Below are 13,916 nucleotides of genomic sequence, written 5' to 3'. Positions count from 1 at the left end.
AGGGTGGAACCCACCCTACTTGAGTTGCTGATGGAATGGAAAAGACAAGCAAAAGTTCACCACCACCATTAATGAAATCTCTCAACATAAATGCTTCAAAAGAAAGGTTGCTAAGAGGGTTTTATGGGTTTTCCTGCCTCAACACGTGATTCCCTTTGTATCTTGCGCTTCGGCACCGCCAAATGAGTGGGATTCCTTCAAATCATCAAGCTTTCATTCTCTCCCACGTTCTCAGCCTCCCTCTAGCATTAACAATTCATTTATGAGGTGAGAGAACCATAAAATAGGGTTTTAAAGACGAATTTCCAAGAATGCCCTAGCTTGACTTTGGGTAGGGGGTGGTCAATCAAACCATGCAACTAGCCCTCTATCTTCTTCATAGGAAGGCCTATTCCGACGGGATTTAGAGGGTAGAAACCTCAAAAAAATTTCCAATAAATGATGTAGTCTACCTTGGCATTTGAGTCATCTAGCATTGATTTTTGTGCATGCCAAAATCTTCTTTTTATGCCTTCGAGACTGACTTTCTCTCCTCTTGAACTCAATTAGGGTGGGTGGGTCTTCTTCTGGTTCATCCAAATTTGTAGGTTTGATTCCTAAACTTCTGGGCTCAACTCGAATGGTCCAGCATTGTCTTCTACTAGAACTCCAGGTTCGTGGACCTAAAATGACGGGATATCGGGTTAGGATTTTAGGAGATTTTACAGGTATAGTTGTAAAGACCATTATATCATTTTGTATAAGGGGACAAAGGAAGTCATCTACTCTTCTCCGTTAAACTTTACTTTAACCAATAAAGATCATAGAAGGAATTGGTTTGCAAATACTATGGCTAAACTACAGTAACGGAATCAAATCCCTAAACATGCAACCAAAAAAAACCGTGTAAAGCTTAAGAAAAAAATTCAGATTACGCTCGACATAGACATTTGAAAAATCACAAGTAGTCTATGTCCGCTGGAAGCTTCTTCTAAAAACCCACTAAAAAATAAGAATGATAATTGATAACAAAAAAAACCCTGAATCATATGAGAGAAATAAATAGGGAGTCTCACTTAAATTCAAACAAATATTGGGGGGGGGGGGGGGGGGGGGGGAATTTAATTACTTTGCTGGAACTTTTGGATGCAGCAAAGTGTAATGGATGGATGTCATACGCACTTAATTAACAAAACTCATATCCAAGCTCTAAAGAAGAAGAAAATGTGATTACAGCTATACGCTTGTAGCGAAGGTTTTAAGTATCGGTATTGAATATTGTAGCAGTCAGCTGGTGATTTTAAGAGATATACCGTCTTGTATCATGTATTAATGTATCATATTGAGCAATTAATGAGCATTGCACTTTATTGCAATCCAATAGAGAAAAGTCTCAATATTTATTTGGGTATCGACACCCTAAGGTGAGATACTTAAACCTTGCTTGTAGCTGTTCTTTTAGCAAACCGTTTCTGTCTGCATGTGCAATCAATAAAAATATGTCAAACTCGACCTAACTACTTTAATTGATATGATCAATTGTTAGGAAGAAATAGTTTTACATGTAGAAGAAAACAAACTATAGGGATGTAATATATTGTCACAGAATACAGATGATCAGGGGGACCAGTGACCACATACACATTAATCTAGCTACCAAGTTCAACTGATCCATTAAATTCACATGTGATCGAAGGAAACGTCGGCACTGACGTTGGCCAAGGGAAGGAGAGGACACTGGAAGGCCACGCGCGCCACGGCCAAGCAACGAACGTATGGTCATGGAAAGCAATAGCACCAAATGATTCTTCCTGTACCACAGCTTTGACACTGCATTAAAAAGAAAAGAGACACTAACTAGGCGGCGCCAGGCGACGGATCAGGATTCAGGAGCACAATGCCCAGAATCGCTAGCCTCTTCTTGATTAATTATGTTGTGATCAATGGAGTTGACTGCAGGGAATAAGTCTTGTAATGCTGCCATGCATGCATGAGCCTTTAAAGAGAGAGATAATGGGTGCTGACCTTATCAGTGATTAATTGGGTAGTTGAGTCAGCAGCCGTAAACTCAATATTCAAGATCAGTGGTCTCAACTCTCAACAGTGCATGGTTGAAACTTTTTCAATACATAGACCTAGACCAACAATGAAACCAAACCATTTCTGGAAAAGCAGAAATTTAAAGAAATCAAAAGAAGCAAGCAAAGGGCAAAGGCAATTGGGGTGGGTGGGTGGATGGGACACCATTTCTGGAAAGCAGAAGTGCAGAACTTTCCTCTAGCTTACCCATGATCCCTTGAACCTGGCTTTCTAATTTTGGCCATTTTTTTAATATTACTTGTCATTACTGGTAATGGAAATGGTGGGGCTATATAGCTTTTGGGGTTGAAGTGACGAGCTAACTAAACTTAGATGAATCAATTCAGCACGTGGCTCATATGTGTTTGAACGAGTAAATTCCGCACGGCTGGGGACTTCTTTTCAAAAACACATATAATATGCTACTGCTGATCCAACTGAGATTGTTCTTCAATTCAGTTAAGACTGGGTATACTTCTGGAGACAGATATATCTATGTATATATAAAGCCCACACACAGACAACTTTTCTATTTGGGCTCAAATGATGCATTCTTAAGTAAGCTTAAAGGAAAGATCCATGCATCAATGAACATTAGCTTGGGTTGGTGTATTTGAGTCATATCTAATTTATGGTTGAGGTATTTGAGTTACATCTAATTTATATTCTAATGTAAGTCATTGGATTAGTTACGAACTAACGATGTAATAGACCTTATGGAGAGTTCAATTAACCATAAGACCTAGTGTTGTTTCTATAAATACTAGCTGATAGCAATGGTTTGAGTATTTCAAATTAGATACTCAGGGTGTAATGCCTTAAGCAACATTCTGCTTAAACCTTGAACATCAACACCTTGTTTGTTTAATTTTCTACATGTCAAGTATCATTATTTTATGTGAAGAGAAGAAGAAAAAGAGAGATTGAAGACGGGGTTTAATGTGGTTCAGTTGTGATGAACAACTTACAACCACGTTGGTAATGGTGTGGATTCACATCGTCTGTAATTCCTTTCCCTACAATTCCATTTTAGGATTGTGCCATGTAGTATTAAGTAATCCAACGGTCACCCAATTAAATTAAATTTGATTTTTAATTAAACCCACCCATATATTCCTCTCTCCTCTCTCTTCCCGAAATTTAGAAAAACCCTGAATCCTTTGTGGTTTTTTTGTCTCTCACTCTCTCTTTTGTGCTCACGGCTCTCTCCTCTCTCTTCACGAAATTCTAAAAAAGACCTGGATTAAATCAATTTTCTCACACTATCGGCTGTCACTCTCTCCTCCTCTTCACGAAATTTAGAAAAGCCTTGGAAACAAATCTCTGGTTTGTTGTCAATGCACTGAGACCCCAAAATTGAGTTTTTATTTATATATTTGTCAAAAAGTATCACTGAAAATAGTTAAATCATTATTATTTTAAAAAAAAAAACCCCTATAATAAATAGTGTCTGAAAGGTTTTCAGTGAAAAATTGGATAAATATATCCAATGAAAATCTCATTTTGGGGTCTCAATACTTTTTAAACATAAAGTGGAGTGTGAGTGCTTTAAGGCCTCCATTTTGAGGTGCCAATGCAATTTGCTCTTGATTTCATATTGTCTCTCTTCTTTCTTTTTTTTTTTCTTTATTATTATTATTATTATTATTATTATTATTATTATTATTATTATTATTATTATTATTATTATTATTATTATTATTATTATTATTATTATTATTATTATTATTATTATTATTATTATTATTATTATTATTATTATTATTATTATTATTATTATTATTATTATTATTATTATTTTTGAATGGAATATCTATAATTTGTAGCATAAATATCATGGTTCATTTAGTTTGCATATAGTCTTTTATTGTTAATATCATGTGTTCTGTTTTTTTAAAATTTATCTTTTATAATATTGATTTATTTTTTATTTTTTTATTATGAAAGAAAACATCCATTGAAACTTAAAAGGGTTCTTCTTTAATTTTTTTTTTTTTTTTTTTTTTTTAGCATGCTTTAATTTTACATATACTTTGTTAGGTTAAAAATTATCTTCATTAATAATTTACCTATATTTTTAATGTATGGGCCCACGTCTGAATATCATAAAATAATTCAGAAGTGGGACCCTCAATGGTCCCCAAATGGGCCCACATGCTATTTATGGTGAAAAAGCATCTATGCTTCCCTGACTGGGAGGTGATCCAGATTCTCATGAGCCCCCTGCCCCTAATGTTGAATCATGGCTCCACCCCTGGTCATATACTTCTCAATTTTGAAATAATATAGAAAACAACAGGACATTCAATTCGTGGATGTATATTAAACACTTCAACTGAACCATGTTAGACTCCTCTCTTCTTGCTCTCTTCATTTTCTTTGTTCTACATAAATGACAAAACTTATCAATCCCACTATTTTCTTTCTCCACCAAAGACTCAGATCAATTTTTGTAAATTCTTCAAAAGCAATATGAATTCACCCATTGTTTGAGATCTCCCTTTCTTTATCTAGACCTACAAGCACTGAGCAATATTGTGATTCTTTTACCTTGCCCACCAAGTAGTGTTGTTTTTTTCCCCCACCGATTAATCGAATATTTTGTACCAGACCCCCTTGAACCATTGGCTCAACCCATAAATCAGCCACGTAATCATTGACGGACGGGTGAGATGAGGTTAACCCCCTCGGAGTACTGGCCGTTGTTAGCTCAGTCTCCATATGAGTGGTGAACAGGATGCTCCATTTTCAAAATTTCACTCACTTTTATCATGGATTTATTAATCTATGCACCGTTTTATTTTCCTATTTTCCTTTTTATGGGAACCAAGCAAATGATTTTTTTTTAATCCCATTCTTTTGATTTCTCTTCATCTCTATGCTTTTCCTTTAACTTCAGAAGAAAAATATAGGTATTATTGTATTATTATATTGCAAGCAAATGACAGAAATGCCAGTAGTTGCCGATGGGTTTTAACAATGGAAAAACTCCTGAAAACGATATACATTATACAAGCCAATTTGGTAGCTTTTGACATAACATAAATGTAAATATGTATTCTGAGTATAAATGAAGAAGGAAGGCAAAACCTCTAAATTTTGCATTCTGAAGGCAATTCTGGCCGAAGATGTTTAATTCATAACTCAGGCAGATCGAAGGAGCTCCAGTTATTAGCATTTACTGGGTCTGAATTAAAGGTTAGCCGATCTTCAGCTACTGGTTCGAACCCTTGCAAGTTCATTGCCTGCCATGGAAAGCTAGAGGTGGTGAATGGAGGACGAGAAGGAGGAACATTCAACCAAAATATGTCTTGGACGACTTCATCTTCAGTGGGCAATGGTTGCAATCCATAACCATTACTTTCCAAACCCATAAACTGAGGAATTATTCTTTCTTCTTGCTTATGATTCATGTCGAATTCGCCTATATAAACTTGGCTTGCACCAACTCTCTCTTCTGGCAAGAATTGAAAACGTGGATCAGAATTTTGCTCCAAGGAAACGACACTCGACTGCGCCCCCGAATTAGAAGGGTTGAAATCGTTAGGCAATTCAGACCTCGCAAGTCTAGGGTTAGACTCTTGTGGCTCATGATTCAAGAACTTGGCGTAGAGAACTGCAAGATCAATGGTGGAAGCATCTGATCTTGTACCCTCGCCGCCAGAACTAGCCATGGAGTTCGCATCTGATGGATGCAGATTCCCAACCGAAGAATCTGAAGAAAACCTTGAACGATCATGAACAGGCATCATTAGTGAACTAGCACCATAGGTTGAATGGCTTGATATCCTCAGCCTCCCTCGACGATACTTCCGGCAACCACCGCCGACCGGAACGTTACGGAGGGACCCTCCTTTGGTCCAATACCTTCTACAATTCTTGCAGAAGTAACGAGGTTGTGTCAAACTGTAGTTGTTGTAGTAGCAGAATTTGGTGTTGGATGAATCACAACGAGGACAATTGGGTGCGATTTCCATGTTGGCCTTCCATTTCCTATCTGCAATAGAAGGCCTTGGAGGAAGAGGAAGAGGAAGCAACCCATCAGTATCACCACCCCGTGTCAACATCGCGATCTCTTGAGCTTGGAAGTTTGCATTTTTGGAGTCAAATGGAGGGATTTAATGCATGGTTTATAAGTGCATGCATACGTGTGCACGCGTGTGGGGGATCACATGCATGGATTTGCGTGTTTGATTGCATCATATGCATATGGGCTTGATCATTATAATTAACGTGAGATTGATATATAAGATTGAGATTATTATGAGAAATAGGGTTTCGGAATCGTAAGAACGAAGGTAAGGAGGTGGGTATGGCCTGATTTTGTATGCATGGCAGCATGGAATAACGCTTCCGTAGGCTAATAAGAGGTGTCGGTGTTCTGAAATATGTAGTGAAGAGATTGGTGGAGAGAAGAAAGATGCTGGTGCGAGACATCGAGAACCACAATTTGAGTTTTCTTTCTGGAGCAGACACTACTCGATCTTAGCCTAAACAGAGATCCAAGAGACTTAATCAATTAGATTAAAAATTAGTTAAATTAAGTTGAAGAAGTTGAGATATGTTGAACACTACCTATAGCAGTAACAGTTTGGGAATTGAACTTGGGAGCTCTTCAATGGAGGTGACGTAGGAAGTGCATTTGCAGTTCCCGGTGCACGTGTAGGAGAGGTTTCTTGTCTCACCAGCCAAGTTGAGCCTGTGGATATCCATGAAACAAGTCATCCATGATCTTGGACCACAAAACCAGTGGCTACATAAAATAATATACCGGCCGGTGGGTGAATTCTTTGGTTCTCTTTGCATTTCCATTCTACTAATGAAAAAAAAACAGAACACGACAACAATTTCCCTTGAATGATGATGGAATGGTGAAGGAAAACTTAATACATCTTGAAATGCCTCTGTGGAGAAGGTTCTTCAATGGCCAAAGCCACCTGATGGATGGATTTCAATGAACTGTGATGGATCTCAAGATGCTGAATTCAAAGCGGTATAGAATGATGGAGAGACCAGTATTTATAAACATTTCACGCATTGAGCTTATGGCTATTCTAGTTGAAGTCCGCAAGGCAAAGATGACGCACTTTAGACACATACGAGTATAGTTTGATTCAAAGACCGCAATTCACAAGTTGAATGGGCTCTATCGAACCCCTTGGTACACCCTTGATTTGGTGCAAGAAATTAAAGGCCATGTAAGATATTTCAGTGATTCATTTTTGCATCACGTAAGTGAGCTCAATTTTTTTTATGCGGATTTTTCTGCTGGATTCATTTTGTCCACTCAAGGGGTTCACTTGCTTCCTTCATACTTGCCAACTACCCTATCTAAGTTAATTGGAAAGGAGGTCAATGGCATGAAATATTGCAGATTGTGGTCCATTTCTTTCTTACTTTTTCATTAATAAAGCTATCTTATGTCAAAAAAAAAACATGCCTCTGACTGGTTGATCGCATATCGATCCTCTAAATTGTTTGACATTTTATGCATATGGTTAATAAATTTTATTAAAAAGGAAAAAAAGCTAAAGCAAAAATAAGATATTTAGTTGTGGGTCTTCTTTCCATTGACATATAACAGAGAAATATTAAAATGGTGATAGATTTAAGGGCATAAATTCTTAAAGAAAAGTCAAACAAGTATCCTCCACTTCTTTTTTTTCCCAATAATCTTTCATACCCAACTTACATAGTGAATGTGAATGAATCATGAGTATAGAAAAATTGTGCAAAAGAAATTTGGTTGAAATTTTAAAAAATAAATAATAAAAAATTGTTTGTAGTTTTTCCTTTCTCATTCGTTTTTTTGTTGATTTTAACCTCTAATAATTCCCAAAAGTTTAGATCAATATCAACCCGATAAAGAGATCGCTTGATGCCCTACCAGTTCGAAAACAAATCCATACCAGTTCCAGTCCATTTGTTTGACAATAGAATAAATTGAACATAAGTATATTACTAATCCCAAGTTATGATATACAAGCTAAAAATATTTACCAACATCATTTTTTTTTTTATTTTATATTTATCTTTATTTTTGTATAATAAAATAGTAATTAGTTTCTAAGGTACGGTTAGTGGTGAATAAGAGGTTTCTCGGATCATGGGCTAAATTTCTTGGATCACCAACCATAGTTCCATACGTATAGGATTCTGACTTCCAAGGTTGAAACTAAGCTCAGAATGTCATATGGAGACATGGAGTGCTACAGTTGGCTACAATTGCTGCTCTGGTTCCCAAATTTCAGAACCAAGATTTGTTATTAATCTTTAATTAATATATAGACCAGACCAACTGTGCTGTATGGAAGTGTTTGCCTGTTCAATATTGACTGGAATGCTAAGTTGGAAACTTCCATTCTCTATGCATGTTAACTAATTCCAAGAAAATCTTCATTTCATTGGTGCATTGGCAGGGTCACAGTTCCAAAACATAGAGGGTTGCTCCCTAAAAGGGATAGCGACGATACTCAGGAGGGCAAATAGATTGTTCTAACAAGATCGATGCAATAATGTTAGCTATAGTTCTTGAGGTTGTCAAGAGAAGCTTTGAAGAAGAAGCCAACCTTAGCGCTACTCTCAAAGCCAATGGCTCCCCTGGTTGTTAGAAAGTTCCTAAACCTTCTCATCCACCTTTTAAGATTTCGCTTGTACAGAACATGGTATACAACACTGTTTACATTCATCTTCCTTGGTATGAGCACAACCATTAAAAGGTTGTCTTCTAGCATTGGTGAAGTTGTTCAATATTTGAAAGGTCGTGTTATTATGTTGGGCAAGAGTTCAGTTGTTCAATGTTTTAATTACAAATTCAAATCTTAAAAGCAACGTCTATATAAGTTTGAATATATACAGATAAAATAAGAATTTCAATGATAAAGAAATAAACAGGAGGAAGAGAAGAATAAGAATAAGACACTGCAATGCAATTTAATGTGATTTAATTGAATTCAAAATTTGAATATTCTCTATATATCCAATCTACTTCATACTAAATTAAAAACATGCTACTGGATATGACCTTGTTTTGTCCCCCACTGAAAGAATAGTAAACATTAGTGCTCGATCAAACACAAGGGAAGGCCTTCAATAGGGCTCATTAGTTGGAACAAAAGAGAAATAGCTAGGGTCCATAGTTGCTAGCTACCAATGGCATCCCAAAGGTAGTTTCGGTTTATCTACAATCGCATTACAAATTCTGAAGAACGCATGAACTAAAAATTGCAATACAATTGAAATGTGATGAATTAAATTAAGATCTTGATCTCAATGTCGTAACCAAGCAAATCACTAATTGAGATGAGGTTCAGTCACACTTTGAGCACTGTTTTTAAGATAATTGAAGCATTCTTTTCCCAAAAATTATTTCACACCACTCCCCCCCCCCCAAGATAAATCAATTTCCATTTAAAAAAAAGAGCAAATTGCACTGGTCCCCAAAATGGAGGCATTAAAACACTGACACTACTTTATGTTTAAAAAGCACAAAAACCCCAAAATTGAATTTTCATTAGATATATTTGTCTAATTTATCACTGAAACCTTTTCAGACACTGTTTATTATAGGGATATTTTTAAAACAGTGATTTAACTGTTTTTAGTGATAAACTTGATCAATATATCCAACGAAAATCCAATTTTTGGGTCTTTATGCTTTTTAAATATAAAGTGGGGTGTTAATACTTTAAAGCATCAATTTTGAGGTGCCAATGCAATTTGTTTTTAAAAAAAATCAGTTTTCTTAGTCATTACAATCAAATAGTCAAAAGCTACAGCCACAATACCTCTAAACTTACACATACATAGACGAAAAAATAAAAATCCTAAAGAAAGAGATGAAACTTTGTTTGCAAGAAAGTGAGTAAAACAGATATGCAATTAGGGATGTAAACGGATCAGATTCGGATTGAATAATGGTAATACCATATTCGCATCTTATTATATTCAGATGGATTCGGATAATATCCTATTAGTTTTCGAATGGATTCAGTTGAATTCAGATGATAATCTGATAGTTATTTTCTTTGGTAGATTCTTCTAAACGGGTATGAAGACAGATTAAATACAAGTTTTCGACTACCTATTGATATATTTACCATTCAAAATTTAATAATTTAACAACTTTAGTAGTTATTTTAGTAGAATATTTTTAAAAATAGTCACATATCTCAAGTAAAAAATTATAAAAATAAGAAAAATAAATCTAAATAAATAACTTAATCGGATAATTTAATCTAATAGATAATAATAAGTAAGAAATGGGTATACCATACATGCATCCTATTAGTAATCGGACGGACTCGAAAACCGCTAAACGGAAGCATATTCGAATTCGGTAGTAAATTTTGGTTATCCATTTACACCCCTATATGCAATGTGTATGAGTTTACAAGGAATTGGTTGGATTTACATGGATCCAACACTGGCTTGAATTGGATTTAATCTTATAAATTTCATCCAATAATGTTTCCCGCCTCCCTTCCATCATCAAGGCCATATATGGTCTTTAGGATTCTCATATTAATTCCAAATAATATTCAAGCTAGCCCACCTCATATTCCATGATCAAAGCCATATATGAATAATTTTGAATACTTTAATTACCATAAGTTTAACTAATAGGTCCCACACAACAATTCAAATAAAAAAAAAAAACTAATGTGAAATTTAAAGTAAAATTTAGTTAGATTTTAAAAATATCTAATGACGCAAAAAGAGGAACCTGGAAACAAAATCTGAAGTTCGATCTACCGTCGAATGGTAGGTCAGTCAGTAATGACCAGTACCTCTTCATGAAAAGTCATGAGTTCGACACTCCTTGTGGTATGTGTATTATTTCACACCCCCAAAATATAAACCTTATAAATTTTCAAAAATAAATAAATAAATCTATGAAGTTTCCAAACCCTCCAGGGGATAGAGATGATAGAAATATAATTCCGTTCAGAATTAGAGAGTTTTCACAATTTGATACACCGTTTGAGTTCTCTTTGGGATGTTTGGGTGTCATGCAAATGGAGGGTTTTCTTTATTTTTCTCAGGTTCGGTTCTTAATTGAGGTGATCTCTTTAAATTTTGTGTAGTTTAGACCACGTTCTCTTCCTCACTGTGGAATTACCTCTCTTAACGATCTGCCCTAGTAATTCTTTAGGGTTCCTTTAAAATACATGGGATGAAACGATACATCTCTTAAAATCATCTAATTAAGCACGGGTGCATCGATAGTTTGGACCACGTTCTCTTCCTCACTGTGGAATTACCTTTCTTACAATCTGCCCTTGTAATTCTTTAGGGTTCCCTTAAAATACACAGGATGAAACGATACATCTCTTAAAATCATCTATGCACGTGTGCATCGGTAGGTGGCTATGGCCTTGTTGAACCCGCAAAACATAGAATAGATCAAATATCAGGAAATAGTTCACTATTATAATATAACTGTTTTAGCCTTTGTAGGCTTTATTCCATTCTTATTTATTCTGTCTTCCTAGCACTCTAAACCCAGCAAGTTCATTTGCAGTTTTGCAGCGGTATCATCTTCTTTTTTTCTTTGCATGCTTCGATAGCCTCGGCAAACAGGTCTCCTACACTACAATTTCCTGCACTATGGGTGAATTTGAAGCCAATATCTAACAGTTTCTTCGATGAGTAAGGAATAGCCTTCAGGTTTTCATCAACACCTTCAAATCTGTGAGTATCGTCACATTAGTTTCGTTACCATACACTAAAATCATATGGTATTGTCATAAAAAAAAAAAAAAAAAAATCAAACAAATATCATAGGTGTGAGACTTACTGAGTGGGTACGTTATACTCAGGGTATTTGTCCTTCAAAATCTTTGCAATTTCAGTAACTGTAGGACAATGAGATGAGCAAATGTATCTTCCCTGAGCTTTATTGTTCTCCATCAAGAATATTTGAGCATCACATAGATCATCCAAATGCACAAGTCCAAGTTGCGTTATGGACCAAGAGAATTCCATAATACCTGCAAGGAGAAATGATCAAAAATTTAATATTAGTGATCTTCCATGCAACAACAATACTTTGAAAATAAATTGTATATACCAAGAAATTGCCCAAGTGACATTGCCAAGGATGAAGGCATGGTTGGTGTGAGGAATGACCCAAGCACGAGAGGTGGGATGATAGTGATTATGTCTATGTTGTTCTTTGTGGCAAGTTCCAGAGCAGCTTTCTCTGCCAGAGTTTTGGCAGTAAAATACATCTGATCGAACACAAAGAAAATGACTGCATTAACATTGTTGAAATGCCCTCAACAAAGGAAGGATAAAACATATAATTGGTATGCAAAGATTACCAATCAATTCAAATGGTAAGTTCAGTGAAAGTGTACATACATGCTGTATATGAAAGCATTTCCAAGCATTCTTATCTCAACAAGATAAAGTACATCAATTTGGTGAATCTCAATCCACATCAGTTTTTGCCTTGACGCATGATCTCATAATGTTCTCCACTCCATGAACTGCTGGCTTTATCATTTCATTCTGTCACAAGAATATTTAAACAAAATGCACCAAAGATGTTTAATTTATAAAAAAAACATATTCATTAAAAAGAAGAAAACGTTCTGATTAAGCAAAATATAACCCATTGCTGGACAGAAGGAGCAATTTCTCTCTCAATCTCACCTCGGGATCCTTAGTAAGGATATTCATTGGGTGGGCAACATGGAAGACTCCAATGCATCCATCGAGGGCCTCATCAAAGCTTCCTTCATCAATCAGATTGGCCTTCCAGAAGGTTAGGTGTGTTCCTGCATTCGGCAACTCTGATAGGATTTTCACTTTCTCCAGGTTTCCTGTAACGATAGAACCAATTACAGAACTGTGAGAAATAATTTTGAAGATCAGGTCATCTTTCATAATCTGAAATAGGGAAACTCAGAGAAATCTCTTCGAGGATGAAAAAGCATAATTACCAGGATCTCGAACGGTTGCTCTCACAGAATAACCCTTCTCAAGAAGCTTCTTAACAAGCCAAGAACCGATGTATCCAGTCGCCCCAGTGACACAAACTGTAGAACTTGCATCTCCTTCCATGGCACTCAACCTCTATCATCGACAGGGAGAAAGTGAATGCATTTTGGGCAAATATAATTTCCCTGGCTGCTAGTGCCGCGTGCATTAACGAGCGTGACTGTTTACAGCTTTCTTTTACCAATTTTCAGAAATAATGCAGGCGTTTCAGACGGCCTTATTGGAGTGGTGGTAAGGAATAGAAATGAACATGAACGCCGCGCATAAATGCCTACTATCGAGATTTCAAAATATGGTCGATTGAGATTTCGAAAATGAAAAGTGTGAAAAGCGAGAAATAGAAGGTCGAGATCAAAATCTCAACTATAAACAGCACAGAGATGCCCATTTAATGCACAGCACTGAAGTTGAGCTGGAGCGAACAAGTGTGAAAACTAAACGACACATAACAACATCAAGACAAGATCACACATAAATTTCTTAAATATATAGTAATTACATCTACTATCCTTGAAAAAAATCAACCACAAACACACTTATATTGTTTAAATTTAAAGTGAAATGGTACTGCCATCACCCAAACAAATATTTAGGAACGTTTGATAATGGACCAAAGAATAGTTTACACCGAAGAACACCAAAACGCATTTGGTAAAATGGGTCATTCTTTCGTTTTCAAGAAACAAACTAGTCCAATTTTCTTGTCTGGGAAGGATTTTTTGCAAAACAAGTTTGACTTGTTCCATTGTTCTGAAATCAAAAAGCACGTCAAAATTATATCAAAGCGGGACACTCAATCCCACCTTCATTCACATGCAATTATTAACTCATTGAGGATTTTTTTTTTTTTT

General features: G+C 35.9%; 1 protein-coding gene across 1 annotated transcript; it reads right to left on the bottom strand.

The window, feature by feature from the left end:
• Window positions 1-4,991: 4,991 nt before the first annotated feature.
• On the bottom strand, window positions 4,992-13,128 carry LOC149028032 (dihydroflavonol 4-reductase-like). Its single transcript, XM_089146762.1, has 7 exons — window positions 13,008-13,128; window positions 12,718-12,887; window positions 12,502-12,573; window positions 12,131-12,290; window positions 11,858-12,050; window positions 11,605-11,749; window positions 4,992-5,408 (listed from the first exon to the last, which is right to left on the bottom strand). Exons 1-7 carry the CDS (start codon window positions 13,126-13,128, stop codon window positions 5,196-5,198), a joined length of 1,074 nt encoding a protein of 357 aa, XP_089002888.1. The 3' UTR covers window positions 4,992-5,195.
• Between the last annotated feature and the right edge of the window lie 788 nt (window positions 13,129-13,916).

This window comes from Hakea prostrata, chromosome 1 (genome assembly GCF_041222555.1).
Source record: "Hakea prostrata isolate BN-2017 chromosome 1, UWA_Hpros_2, whole genome shotgun sequence".
Lineage (NCBI taxonomy): Eukaryota > Viridiplantae > Streptophyta > Magnoliopsida > Proteales > Proteaceae > Hakea > Hakea prostrata.
The sequence above is the reverse complement of the archived record's forward strand: the minus strand, read 5'-3'. Positions and strand labels throughout refer to the sequence as shown.